The sequence below is a fragment of the Thunnus thynnus genome, chromosome 20, assembly GCF_963924715.1.
Source record: "Thunnus thynnus chromosome 20, fThuThy2.1, whole genome shotgun sequence".
In the NCBI taxonomy this organism is placed as follows: Eukaryota; Metazoa; Chordata; class Actinopteri; order Scombriformes; family Scombridae; genus Thunnus; species Thunnus thynnus.
This window is the reverse complement of record NC_089536.1, coordinates 3,118,975-3,133,594: the sequence shown is the minus strand read 5'-3', so window position 1 is coordinate 3,133,594 and position 14,620 is coordinate 3,118,975. Positions and strand designations below refer to the sequence as shown.

General features: G+C 37.9%; 2 protein-coding genes across 2 annotated transcripts in view; both read left to right on the top strand.

Moving 5' to 3' along the window:
* abca5 (ATP-binding cassette, sub-family A (ABC1), member 5) overlaps positions 1–5,339 on the top strand; it is a 29,815-nt gene extending 24,476 nt beyond the window's left edge. The window contains exons 36-38 of the mRNA XM_067576732.1: positions 270–349; positions 449–504; positions 2,100–5,339. Of these exons, the coding sequence (XP_067432833.1) occupies positions 270–349; positions 449–504; positions 2,100–2,243 (280 nt within the window). The 3' untranslated portion in view covers positions 2,244–5,339. The remainder of the gene's footprint in view (positions 1–269; positions 350–448; positions 505–2,099) is intronic.
* Positions 5,340–7,045: 1,706 nt separating this feature from the next.
* On the top strand, positions 7,046–13,334 carry chmp6b (charged multivesicular body protein 6b). The gene is made up of 8 exons (XM_067576114.1): positions 7,046–7,266; positions 8,387–8,496; positions 8,822–8,909; positions 9,103–9,189; positions 9,278–9,343; positions 10,419–10,499; positions 10,644–10,719; positions 11,431–13,334. Exons 1-8 carry the CDS (start codon positions 7,204–7,206, stop codon positions 11,478–11,480), a joined length of 621 nt encoding a protein of 206 aa, XP_067432215.1. The 5' UTR covers positions 7,046–7,203; the 3' UTR covers positions 11,481–13,334.
* Positions 13,335–14,620: the final 1,286 nt, after the last annotated feature.

Here is a 14,620-nt window from a genome sequence, read left to right as displayed (position 1 = left end):
ACGTCCAGAAGGAAAATAGGAAGAAAGAGATGATAAAACAAACTCTAACATTACAAAAAGATTAATGAATTTCTCTTAATATAAACAAGAAATATGTTCCTTCTGAAAAATATTACAAGAAAACTCTTGAATAAGCATTCAGGCTGTCAACCAGTTAAAAAACCAACTAATTAATCACACAGTTTGCTGTGATTCATTGCGATGAATTATTATTATTATTGTTATTATTCATTGCATCTAATTCTGTTTTCTGTTCACTTTCTGTGCAGTTTTGCTACTCTGATGGTTTATAAGATTCCCATGGAGGATGTCAAATCACTGGCCAAGTCTTTCTCCCAGTTAGAAAGTGGTGAGTCACACACACACACTTATATACACATCTGGAACATATTTACTGAGTCATTCAATAAATTCTTCTTGCAATTTATCTTCTTTTGTTTATTTTCAGCCAAGCAAACCTTCAACTTTGAGGAGTACAACTTCTCCCAGTCGACGTTAGAGCAGGTATGACGGTTAGAAGACGCTCCACACGTTCAAACAGATGTTATTCTCATTATAATTAAGTAAAGTTAACAAGTACTGAAGTAAAATGTAGTTAAAATTAGTGTTGAAACTATCAAGTTAATGAAAAAATGTAAATAATCATTTCTAAGCAAAAACACAATGATCCAGTGATCCAGTGCAAACAGGAGCTGCTAATCGCTGACTCAGCATACTTTTAATGGCGCCAGTTTGCCAAAATGTGAACAAATATAAGTATATAGTACTTTAATAGTATATATAAGTATATAGTATATATAAATATAAAGTGAAGGTAGATAAAATAAATAAATAAATAAATAATAAAAAGTAAATGTAAAGTGGTTAAATTCAACCTTTTTTTTCTCCTGGACTTCATTAAAAACAGGTCATTTAAAAATGATCAATAATTATCACTATAGACTGAATGAAACATTTTATTGTGATAAGTTTTTCTGTTGCCCAGCTCTATTTATCACTATTTTAAATAAACTTCAAGCTTGTCAGACTTTGAAACGAGTCATTGATTAATTGGAAAATCAATCTGCAGAATGAATAATATCGTAAATTTTACTTTTTGTTCCTTTAACTGATTTTTTTTTTTTTTTTTTTGATTAAAGGCCTTTACACACTGGACGTGATTTGATTCGCAGGTCAATATATTTTTTCGAACAGTTTGTGTCATGAGAACTGTCACACAGAACACAAATATTACGAAGCAAAAAAGCGACGTGATTTTTTTTTCACACAGCGAATAAAAGCATCAACCAATCACAAAGCTAATCTGCACAGACAGCTGTTTCTTGCGACGGCCCACGTGGGGTGTTGAGTATCCTGCTGTGTGTGTTTTGAACTTATTGACCGTATCTATATTGATTGATCAGCTCCAGGTCTGTCTGTGAGCGCTGCAGGCAGACAGGTAGGTTCACTCGCTACAGTGGGCGGAGAAATAAAGCCGATGAATCAATACATTGATTTATCATCATGTATCATACGCATCATCGCATCATCACCATGTATTTATAAATACAAACACTGTGGATTTCTTCCCGTGGAGCCGACATGCAAACTGTTTAGGTTCAGTAACTTCCTGCTGTCAGTCGGCCAGGTGAAGGCAGTTTGTCCTCTCAGGAGCTGCAGCTGACAGGCGGCTGAACACAGGTCGGAGATCATCATCATCATCATCACTGGAGGATGATGTCAACATCCTCCAGTGATGATGATGATCTTGTTCTTCTCCTCACTGGACAAAAGAAGAGGAGAGCGTTATATCCGCTCAATCCACAACGGCTCCGTCCTGCGTTCAGTGTCTCTGTCCACAGAAGCAGCTGCAGGACAAACTGTCCTCACCAGGCTGACTGACGGCAGGACGAGCTGTCGCAGATTCATAACGCTGTCGGTGTGAATAGTTTTGATGCAAACTATTCACAGGCGATTATTTCGCAATTTCGTGTCGTTCATTCGCGTCGCCCCCGGTGTGTAAAGGCCTGAAGATGATGCAGCATTTGAACCTTTTTTAAATATAATGATGTTATATAAACGTCCATCATCTCCTCCTCCTCTGCGTCTTCATCCTCCAGGTGTTCATGGAGTTTGCGAAGGAGCAGGAGAACGAGGAGGACGAGCTGGGCTCCCTCAGCACGACGTTCCAGTGGCAGCGGCTGCGTCAGGACGGCGGCGCCGTTTCAGTCAACCACACAGACAGCATCGTGCACCAGCTTTAAGTTTCCCACCTGAGAAGGGAGCAGGCCTTTGGGGGGGGGGGGCGGGGACTGACCAGGACTTGACCAATCCCCCCGCCCTGCCTGCCTGCCGGACCTCGGCGCCTGAGGGGCTCACACCAAGCACTCGCCCCCTGCTCCACGCCAACAACGCCCGCCACCTTTAAATGAACGGGACAGACCCGAGTGGGGTGGGGGGGGGCCTCCACATACACTGGGATTGTGTGTGTGTGTTTGTGTGTGTGTGTGTGTGTGTTTAGGCTCCGTGGGGGGTGGGGGGCTGTTTACGTCCCCTCCCTGTGGCTCCGAGGCGTGCATGTGTGTGTGTGTGACCCTCGTCCACTGGTGCTCCGTGTTTTTCTGAATCGCACTGACCGAGGGGGCCTGCAGTCTTTTTGTTTTTCTCCTCTCGACACACTGACGCGACACCTTCTCCTCTTTCTAACGGTGTTTTTTTTTTTTTAATCTTCACAGAGAGTCAGAAAATACACAAAAAAAAATCTATATAATATATAATATTTATGCTTTGTAAACCTTTCCATCTGTCCTCCTCTGTGAGAGGCGTTACTGTAAGCGTGTTTGCTCGTCTCTCCAGATGTTGTGTTTGTGGAAGTGTGTTTTTTTTTTTTTAAACACTACCAGAACTGGGATCCATCCACGATCGTACCAAAGCAGCACATCTCTGAACCACACACACACCTCCTCACACATCGACACTGACAAGTACTTCTTTTTTTTTTTTTTTTTTAAAGTGTCAGTAGCATGTGCATAAATAGTTTGCATAATAGTTCTATTATTGATGTGGGTCAATGGAATAAGGTCATAACGCCTACTTTACTAACACTGGAGAAGAGAGATGCTACACAAGATGCTACAAGCCTCCTACTTACTTTTTTTATTTTCTGCGAGGTTGAAGAAGAGGAAGAAGAGGAAGAGTCCCCTTCTCCTCGTTTTACACCAGCACACGCATGCACATCTTCTAACATCCAGACCCCACGTTTATAACTCTTCCATGGACTGAGTGTTTTTCAGCATGCACGCTCACGAAGAGGCTTTGTTTTATTTTGAAATGTGGCGCGCGGATGTTCGGGATGAGGGTTTTTTTTTTTTTTTTTTTTCCAGATCTTTTTCCCCTGTGGCCTTCCTCTCTACAGGTTAAGCTTTTGAACTAGAGCCCATAGCTTTGGGAATGTAGTGTAGAATATGCACACCAGTACATGTAGCACACCGCCCTCGTCACACGTCATTAACCGGAGGATGAGGAGGAGGGAGGATGAGGATGAGGAGGAGGCGACAACCTCAAAACACAGGAAAGAGGTGTTTAAAAGCTTGAGGTTGCGTTCAGCGTTCTCTCAGCTGAGGTTTCATGGAGATTTTTTTTTTTTTTGATATTTTTCTGAATGTACCTCCAGTGAGAGGAGGGCTCGTAAACGGCTCCTGTCGTCACTTTTTTTTCACTTTGGTGCCACTTTTACACACAAACCGTGTCTCTGTTAACACTATCTAGCCTGTTTGGGTTTTTTTGGTGTGTGTGTGTTGTTTGTTTGTTTTTGTGGTGTTGTGTAAAATGTGTGTAGCTGCATAATCTAGTATTTGTACAAGCAGGTATGTCGCTGGTGCAGATACACGTCAGCGAATCGATAAATTGTAATTTTTTTCATGACATTCAGGTGAGAAGACGACCTGGTTAAAGGGAATTTTAAGACACTTTGTTGAACAGACTTGAGGAAAAAAAAAAAAGTGATTTGTCGGGTTTTTTTATATTGTTGCTGATGATAAATAGACGTGGGAGGGAGATGTTTACCTACAGACTGAGCAGCTTCCTTTACTTTCAAGAATGAGCCTCAGGGCTGCCGGCTTGAGGGGGGGGTGGACAGAATAATAGGAACAGTCTGATGTGACTCAGTGCAACCGCAACATGAACTCTGGCCTCAAAACTCATCATAAGCTTCATAGAGGAAGTGAATCATGCTGTCAGGTGTGTTTGTTTTATCCACCTCCGTAGGACAGAATGAACTTGGGGAGTTTTCATCTAGAAGCTTGAAAGTCCCCATTTTTAAAGACAACCAAGTAAAGGTTTTTTTTGATATGAACGATGAAGATTTGAATAAAAAAATATCCATCCTGAAAACATTTTCTGTCCCCACGAACTCCGTCATGTGTCCGACTGACAGATTCAGACGTCTCACACAAGGTGTCTGTTACTTTCATGTGTTCACGCAGAAGCTTCATTTCATCTTTAACAGAGTTTATTTGCTGAATCATGTTTTGAAAGATTATAAAGATATAAAACTGCAAACATTCGTCTATTTTACAGAAACTTAAAGCTTCAAATGACTTGAGGAAGTGAGTGAGAGTTCATGCTATGTTGTGTCATATGAAAACTATTTAAACCTTGTCTGCATTTTTTTTTTTTTTTTTTTTTTTTTTTTTTTTTGCACACATGTAGCCTTGTTTCCTCTCAGATCGGGGGACAAATGAAAAACACTGGCTCTGCGTTAAGGTGAACATGTGTGAAAAGCATGGATGGGTTTCTTGATGTCATATATATATATATATATAAATATATATAAATCTATATTTCTTTTTATATTTGTTTTCCCAAGTGCAATGAAGGGTTTGTGTTCACAAAAACAAACTTACACCAACGTTCATGTGTTCAGCCGTCAGTTTCGGTAACATGTAGCTCAAATAACATCAGCTTTTTTTGGGGTTTTTTTTTGCACTTCTCTTTACTCCTGCTTCCAAAACACAAAACGTCACATCCAGTTTGAATTATTTCACATAAAGAAAACCAAAATATTGGAATTCTCTGTGGAAAGAAAAGCATTTAATTGTTATTAACAGCGGAGCAGGTTTTTGTTTAGTTGGGGTTTTTTTTGTTCCTGGTGGTGGTAAAATTGCACTATTTCTGGGAAGTTTTATAACATTTCTTTATATTATGCAATCTTTGTAAGATTATCTGTGCACTGATTTTACTTTTTAAAGACTGTGGTTTAGCTGTGTGATGTATTTCCTCCTGTATCGCCTCCTCATGTCTGGATGGACACTTTGTGGTCTCTACACCACCTTTTCATGAATAAATGTTAATACAAATTATTCATTTGCCATTTTTTTTTACTTTAAATAGTTTGAATTACATTTCTGATTAACAGACCAGAGAACAGAAACTGATCCTGTTCAGTTTTTACATCCTGATCCTGAAACAACAATATTTCATGTCACTATTTTAGACATTTAAAAACAAATGTTGACCAAAGTGTTTTACAGAAGTGATCACAGTCAAGGTTTGACACACAAGCAGAGTAGTTTTACTAGAGGCCTGGTTAAAAATTTCAAAATAAAACTGTTACAAAGGAGAATATTTATAGATGCTCAGTGTTAATTCATAAATACTAAAACTGATTCTGATGAGCACTCTGAAAACAATAAATTGAAATAGATGTAGTTACACATTGTGACCACTGGAGGGCACAGGAAGCTTATTTATTTGTTTATTTGTAAATTTTAAAAAAAATATTTGAGATTTAAAGATTTGATACTTGAAAAACATTGTAATATAGACAGAAAACACACTTTAACCTGCATATACTCAGCTATAAGGAGACAGGAAGCTAAAAGCTTCTACAAAAAACCCCTAAAAACTTTAAAGATTTATATTTTTATCACAAGTATTTATCACCCATCACTTATGTGCAGTATAATGTATATTTGTATATATTTGTCTCTCTTATTTTCCTCTTCTCCTTTTTGAAACATTTTTTTATATAATTGTAAATATTTTAATTTATACTCTAATTGATTTCACTGCCTTCAGTGTTACTGTCTGATGTGTTGCTGTGTGCAAGTGACAATAAAACCTTTTGAAATGTCTTGAAAATCTTGAAAACAAGATAAACAAAATAACATTAAATTAAAAAATCATGATGGACACGAGCATGAAAGACGATATACTTCTGGTGAAGGCCTTTAAAATAAAAATGTCACATAATGCAGCAGAGTAAATATGAAAATAAGAACATTATGCTCGGAGCAAACGTAACAAGGCGTTATGGGCTCATAATTGAATACTAAATAAATAATATAATAATAATAAAAACGTGAAAGGCCCTCTCTCTAGATCCAGTGGTTTGTCCATTCTGGGCTACTGTAGAAACATGGCGGTGCAACATGGCGGCCTCCGTGGAAGAGGACCTGCTTATTCTAAGGTAACGAAAACACAATGATTCTTATTTTCAGGTGATTATATAAATATTATATTCTATTCCTGTCCAGTCCGTTCTGCTCGATGCCGCTAAATTCCACAAACTGCACCTTTAATGTTGGACGTCAGTCGGCTGAGTCAGTGATTTCTTTTAAAGTCTCTTGTTATAAAATGCTTTTTATCAGAGAGCGTTTCCCGATTTTACTTGAGTTTTTATTTTCTTTGGTCTGTCTTTTATTTCTGTTTTTATTAATTTTAAAATTTCTCTTGTTTTAAACATTAAATTGTTTTTTTATGTTGTTTCTTTTTAAACCTAATGATTTAATGATTTGTCTGTTTTATTTGTGAAGCACCTTGTGACGTGGATTTTGAAACGTGATCTATAATAAAGATTATTATTATTATTATTATTATTTAATGTGATCTCGTTCCTGCAGTTTTTGGGTCGTGTTTATATGGTAAGGTTAAGGTCTAGTTATGTTTAGTCACAAAAAACACTTTAGAGTTGGGGAAAGATCATGTTTTGGGTTAAAATCTCTCACTCTCGCGAGATTTTCCGCAAATCTAGGGTTATCATTCGGACCTTTTTGTCCGTAACCGCTCTCCGTCCTTCCTGCTTGTGGGTGTGGACACAAATAATGGAGGAGAAGCTCCACTAGGCTGTTGCTTACAAGTTAGAAAACCAGTTTAAAATCGGATTCCAGTCCCACACTCAGACCCGTTCCTGGTTGCGGACTGTAGCTGGGATGCTTTGTCAGGATGGGAAATATTTTTGGAAAGAAGAAACAGACGCGAGTGACAGAACAAGACAAAGCGATTTTGGTGAGAGTCACGGCGAGCTAACGTTAGCTTCGTCACGCCAGACCGCTTGAAAAAATGTCTTAATTTAACAACAGCGCGTGTCAGTGATAATAATAACCTTATTAATACAATATAATGTTAATAGATTAGTTATCTGTAGGAGAAACTCTTCAATTCGGCTTTAATGTATCTAAAAATATATAAACTTTAAGATGTTTGTGTGTTGATTAACTTCAGCTGCCTTTAAAATGCACGTAGCAAATACCATAAATCACATTTTAAAAGGTCAGAATTTAACTAATTTTACAAAGTGGTTCTTTAACTACATGTATGCAGAAGTGTTCCGAGGAGCCTAACGTAGGTTTTGCCTTACTGGTGTACTACTGGTGTATTACTGGTGTGTTACTGGGTGTGTGTTTGACTGTAAATATTCAGATTATAGCTGCTGTTTTTTAACAGAGCAGCAAACTCTGCTGGTGATGATAATAATAACATCATAATAATAAACTTTATTTATATGGCACTTCTCAAAACACAAAGTGCTTTTTACAAGTAAAAACAGAAACACATTATGAGACACAAAGAGATTAAAATGGTTAAAATACTATAAACCAGTGGTTCTCTAAGTGAGGTCCGGGGACCCCCAGGGGTCGTTGATGGGGCTCCAGTGGGTCCCCAGTAACAAGGGGTGTAATTAGGGCTGGGTATCGTTTTAAAAAATGACAACACCAGTACCAATACCAGTAACCGTAAAGTGATACTTCAAAAATCTCATCAGATGGGGGTCCGTGGTCTAAACTGTGTCACTTTAGGCGTCCTTTATGTGAAAAAAGTTTGAGAACCACTGTCATAAAATACTGTTAAAACACAAAGAGATTAAAACAAACTAAAATGATATAAAATATAAATGAATTCACCTAAATGTAAGCAGCTGTATGTTATTAAAGAAGCAGTTTGAAGTGTAATGAGTGTATCTTCTCACTTAGAATATATTTTACATGTTTTTTTTATTGTAAATTTCATTTTTTATACTATTTACAGTTACATAATCCTGTGCATATTTTGACTGTTTTGAACCACAACATTAAAGCTAATTCCTCGTACGTGCTGCTTAAACCTGCTTGTGTTTCCGTCACCGCAGCAACTGAAACAGCAAAGAGATAAACTGCGACAGTATCAGAAGAGGATCAACCTGCAGCTGGAGAAGGAGAGACTTTTAGCCAAACAGCTGCTGAAAGATGGCAAAAAAGAGTGAGAATGAAAAATATTCCAACGATAAAAAACATCCTTTCAGCTTCTTATTCATACTAGAAATGTTTTGTAAATATCCAGATTATATATTTAGTACAAAATATGTTTATTTTAAACTTTTTCTTTGAGAATTTCAGCAGCAGAACAAGAAGAGGATTTTTTTTTAATAAAACTTTATTATTAGATTGTTTTGATGGGAGATTGTAGGTTGATTTATTTTTTCTTGGGAATGTTTTATCCAGAAATCTTTTTTTTTTTTTATTGTATTTTAATAGTTCTTTCATGCAGAGAGATTTTAACTGAACTCTTGTTTGGATTCAAACAGGAAAGCTCTCCTCTTGCTGAAGAAGAAGCGCTACCAGGACCAACTTCTAGACAAGACGGAGAACCAGATCAGCAACCTGGAGCGCATGGTGAGTGATGGCAGTGATGGGAGTGATGGTGAGTGATGGTGAGTGATGGGAGTGATGGGAGTGATGGTGAGTGATGGTGAGTGATGGGAGTGATGGGAGTGATGGGAGTGATGGGAGTGATGGGAGGACTGGACTGACGCTCAGCAGCAGCTAAAGTGAAACTGACAGTTCATCTATTTCCTGCTCGTTTCAGGTTCAAGACCTGGAGTTTGTCCAGATTGAGAGGAAAGTCATCGAAGGGTTGAAAGTCGGAAACGATTGTCTGAAGAAAATGCACGAGGTAAACGGCGTGAAGCGTCCCGGAAACGTCCTTCAGAAACGATGTCGTCTCGTGTCTGATGATTCTTTACTCTCTTTTCACGCTGCAGGTGATGTCTATTGAAGAAGTGGAACGGATTATGGATGAAACTCAAGACGCCATCGAGTACCAGAGAGTAAGTCTCCTATTAATGTCAGAAATACAGAACGACGAAGCTCTAAACCCTCCGTTTATTCTCCGGCAGGCAAACTTTTCCTTCTTATAGACGACGTGACATCTTTTTATATGACTCTTCATAAATCTGCAGTAAATCCCCCAAAATATGGTGTTATAACATCTTATAAACTCACAATATGCTCAACATAAAGATGCAACATGGACCAACTGACCAGAACATGTTTGCTGTTTGTTGAGTGTCAACTACGTCTCTAGTCTGGTAAAAAGAAGTTCCTGTTTATGTTTATGTAGTAAACATGAGCTGCTGTCAGCCTTCACTAACTAATGTGAGTTATTATCTGCAGATAAAACCCTGAAACTGCTTAATAAACCAAATTTATTCTTGAATGAATTAAAAGAACAAACCTGCTTCTGTCAGTCGTCAGTCAGCTGGTCCTGATGTAGATCTGATCCCAACATTCAATTAACGTTTGACTCTCAGTAGATTGAATTGACGGTTGTTATTTAAATTATTATAACACCTTTGCTTACGTAGTTGTTCATGTTTGGTAAATACTGACAGATGAATTTCAATAAGGAAGCGAGTGTTTCTGCATATTTGAAGTTTATGCTGGTTTTTAATCTCTGATCTTCAAAATAAAACATATAAAAATATTTTTAAACATAGACCAATAATCCGTTTAGCTCGGCTTTAAAAAGTCACTTTAACTGTTTTATTGTAATCTATTTATTTTGTGTAGTGTTTTATAATTTTATACTTTTATTTTGATAGTCTTCTATTACTCTGTAACCGTTCTCTCATCATTTACTTCTTTTATTGTCGTCAATTCATTCTTTTAAAGTAGCTTTTATTAAATCCTTTTCTTTCTAATCTATTGTTATGTATTATTATTTATTTTAATTTTAATATTTTTCTTGTATCTTGTTGTGCATTAATCTCTCGATCTGTATTTACCTTCCTGTGTGTTCATCAGTCACATGTGCAGCAGTTTGGATTCCACTTCGTCTGAAAGGTTTTTTGTCTGAAGAAAGTTTGATTGAATAGAAATCTGACAGTTTTGTGTTTCTGGCAGCAAATCGACGACATGTTGGCCGGATCTTTATCACAGGAAGATGAAGACGCTGTTCTGGCTGAGCTGGAGGCCATAACTCAGGTTAGTTCCATCACTGTCACTGTGTTTATGTTTAAAACTCAGATCTGATCAGATCACACATCCGTAATAATCCATAACCCGAAGCAACGCTCGTATCTTTCTGCTGACGGCGTGTCGTCTCTGATCTGTAATAAACTGTCTCAGGGAGACGTCGAGCTTCCTGAAGTTCCCTCAGACGAGCTGCCAGACGTCCCCGAAGCCACAGAGGAGAAGAAGCCGGGTTTGTTTCTCTCTTTATCTTTTTTCCCTTCATGCGTCCTGAACTTTGTCCTTCTTTATAATATGTGATGTCACTGATCTGTAACGTCTGGAGCAGCTCAGACGGGACCGCTCTAGTTTCATGTATTAATCCTGGTTGTTGTGAAACGATGATTCTGAGAAGAGAAAAGATTAGCCGCCATAAACATTTGTAGTAAATTAGATAAAAACGCTGCGGTCTGGAGGAGTTACGTAACAGTAGTTCAGCAGGTCACAAACGTGTGAATCAGTCAGAAGAAGAGCTGCAGAAACATGGTTTATCTCAGCAGCTCACAGCTGTTTGTCAAGTCTGTACAAAATCTATACGAAAGGCAAGACAAGTGTTTTATAACAGCTCATAACATAAACAAGCAAGTCAAAGAAAAACAACATAAAAACATTCAAATGCCAATTAAAATGATAGAGAACTGATTTCTGAATAGATATGAAAAGTTTTCCCACATGCAACACAGGAAATAAAGTGAAGAAGAGACATCAATTAATGAAGTACTAATGAAGTCCTGCAGCTCCAAGCGTGTGTGTGTTTCATGTCGTCTGTCAGGTCGTGTGTTCCAGTTACAGCCTTGTATGAACTTTAAGAATGAAGCTGATGTGTGAAAGTGTCGTAGAGATTTTATATTTGTGTGAAGGAAGCAGCGGTGGTCGACGTCTGATAAACCTGTTTTTGTTTCAGAGAGGGAACGTCCGAGGAAGAAGGCAGAGCCGGAGCTGCTGGCCGCGTAGGAACACTGACTTGACCTCTTGACCTCCTTCAGCTGACCTGCAGGCTGCTGGACTTTTTTTTTTCTCCACCACAAACACACACACACACACACACACACATTCACACACACATTTTGCTGCAGAACTCTTCTGTCCTTCAGAGGCCTGTGACGACAGCAGCAGCAGCAGCAGACGCTCTCAGTCAGATTCTGGGCTTCCTTCATCACATCCGGCTGCTGTTTTCGTCGTGGAGGACCGGTTCACCGCAGCGGAAAGAATAAAAAAAAAAATGCTGATTTGAACCATGAAGACCTGTGAGATCAGATAACTGTGCCTAACATTTGTTTCATTAGTGTTATTTCTCTACTGTGTTCACTACTAAATCATTTTTAATTAAACTGAAATGCACGTATGTATTTACTCAACGTAACATCTTCTTCTCCTGATGGATATGATTTCTATCTTCAAGTTTTTAAAGGGTCATTTTTACTCAAATCACAGAAAGATATATTTAACCTCTTACATCTAGTTTTATCTTGTTGCTTAGTCAACTGACAGAAAACTGTCGACTATTTTGACGACTGATGAATCATTTTGAGTCTTTTTGTTTTTTTAAGAGAAAATGCTAAAATTGTAGCTTAAAGTTGAACATTTCCTGGTTTATTTGGTGTTTATGACAGGAAACTGAACATCTTTGGGTTGTAAACTGTAAGTCGGGACAAAACAAGACATTACAGGTTGTAACTTTGGCTTCTAGATAGAAGGATTACAACTATTCACCGTTTTCTGACATTTAATAGATCGAACGACTAACCGACTAATCGAGGAAATAATTGACAGATTGTTGCATCTTTATCTGAGACTTCTGCCTCCACGTCAGTTACATTTATAAAACTCTGATTCATCCGCAGACCTCGTTATCAACAGTTTTCATCGGGAATACTGAAGAAATATTCCCTCTGAAAACAGTAAGAGATCCAAAATAAGTATCGCTGCCACCGTGAAAAAAACAAATCAAAGATTGGCTCAGTTTCTTGTTTTAACGATCCTTAGAAGATGTTAGGTGTTACTATCCCGCTTTATCTCGTTATATGGCAGAACTTATCTCGTTAAAACAAGGTGTTGAGCTGTTAAACTCGTTAAAAGGAGAAACGGATCCAGTCACTGGAGCTACATCGGTAATTTGCTGCTGTAGCAGAAAGCAAAAAGATTGAATGTTTTTCTTGTATTTTGGGTGCACTGACCCTTTAAGGCGTGTGTGTGTGTGTGTGTGTTATAATCTGCTCACAGTGCGGGCCTTGTCTGCGAGTTATTTGACCCGCCCTGGAACTTTTCTCTAAAGCGCGAAAAACATTTGCATAAGAGTCCGTTTCACACACACACACACCATATTCTCTCAGTCTGACCTCTTTCCAAGCAGCTTAACTAATCTAATTCTCTGGTCTCCTTGTGGATTAGTTCAGTGTCATTGGAGAAAGGGCTAATCATATCGTCAGAGGCCCCTCCCACCTCCTCCCTCCCTCCCTTCACCCCCCTCGGACAACAGTTGTTAATCTCTTCAAGCTAATAATAACCTGACAGAAGTTGGATCTTTACCCGCTGAGTGATATCCTGTTAATTATTTTACTGTTCATATCACGTTCAGGTTCACTCGTGTAGAAACGACGGCCTGCGCTCGTCGAGCTTTAAGCTGGCGTATCTGTTGAAGATCCATCTGACTGTAATCAGTTCATCTGGCAGACATGAAAACACTTGATGACCGATAGCGTCAGCAGGCTGCTCCTTTCATCGAACGCGTCGTCTTGAAATTGATTTGGAAGTTGTTCCTCTCTGTGTACATTCTTTTTACAATAAAAAGTGTTTTTTTTATTGTCATATCTCTTCTGTTGTCTTCCTTTTATGTTTACAGTTTATTGAGGTTATTTTTCCATGATTGAACACAAGGTGGCAGCAAGAGACAAACTTCTGTCTTCTGTTTTTCATGGTTTGGAGTCTTCTTAGCTGCTATGAAGGGGGAATATTAAAGGTGCAATATGTAAGAATTTTAGTTTAAAACATTCAGAAATGAACTACATTTATCAACAGATTATGAAGAGATAATGTTTTTCATGTGATGTCAGAGACGTTTTATGTTTAGAGTCCAACACGAGAGGATGAAGAGGTTGCATTTCTTCTTCTAGGTTAGATTTATTCAAGCAAATGTTAGCTTAGCATTAGCACTGGATTGATGTTGCTATCATACTTAAGTAAACTCCTACAGACACCTCAACTTCCTGGTGAAGTGCTGCCCCCAACTGGTCTGGAGTGTAGAACAGTTCTTACATAGTCCACCTTTAAAGCTTTTGCAGCTGCACAAAAAAATAACACGTCAATTAATTAATCAATCTCAAACTTTATTTATAAAGCACTTTTCACACTAGTCAAGTGCAAATTAAAAGTGCTTAACGAGCGATCGACAAACAAACAGAATAGTAAATATGGATCAGGAGATTAATGCAAAAAATAACAAATAGTAAAATTAATAGATTACAAGAAGAATTAAAACAAAACAGGAGACAGACGGTTAAAGATGCTGCAGAGTTGGTGTGAATGGGAGGAAATCTCTGCTGCCCAGTTCCAACACCAGTAGGTGAAACCAGTAGAGTAGATGCTGTTAAACCAGCAGATTAATAACTATGGTTTAATTAATTAATAGTGTATATGTTATGTATAGATTTAATCTGCAAATGAAGATACTGGAAGGTTGAAACACACAATCTCTTTACTATATTATATATTATTTAAGAAATAATACAAATCTACATTTCTACAGACATTAAACAGCTGTTTTATGTTATTTATATATTTTGTGTTATTTTATTTGTCATTTTGTGTTTGACTGTCTTCTGTACTTTCTTTTATTTGTCCTTGCTGGTGAAGCACTTTGTTGTTTGTGCTATATGGTGCTATATAAATAAAGTTATTATCATTATATTGTTATTAAATGTTCCAGTGTACACTGTGGCCTTGGACTAACCTCTTCAAACAAAGCCTTTATATGGATGATTCATCGCTTGGGTATACTGCGAGCCTGAAATAGCTTCAATTTGACATTGTTGACTTACAGAAATCCACTTCACAGCGATGTTCTCTTCTTGAATGAACTGGAGCTGCAGCAGCGC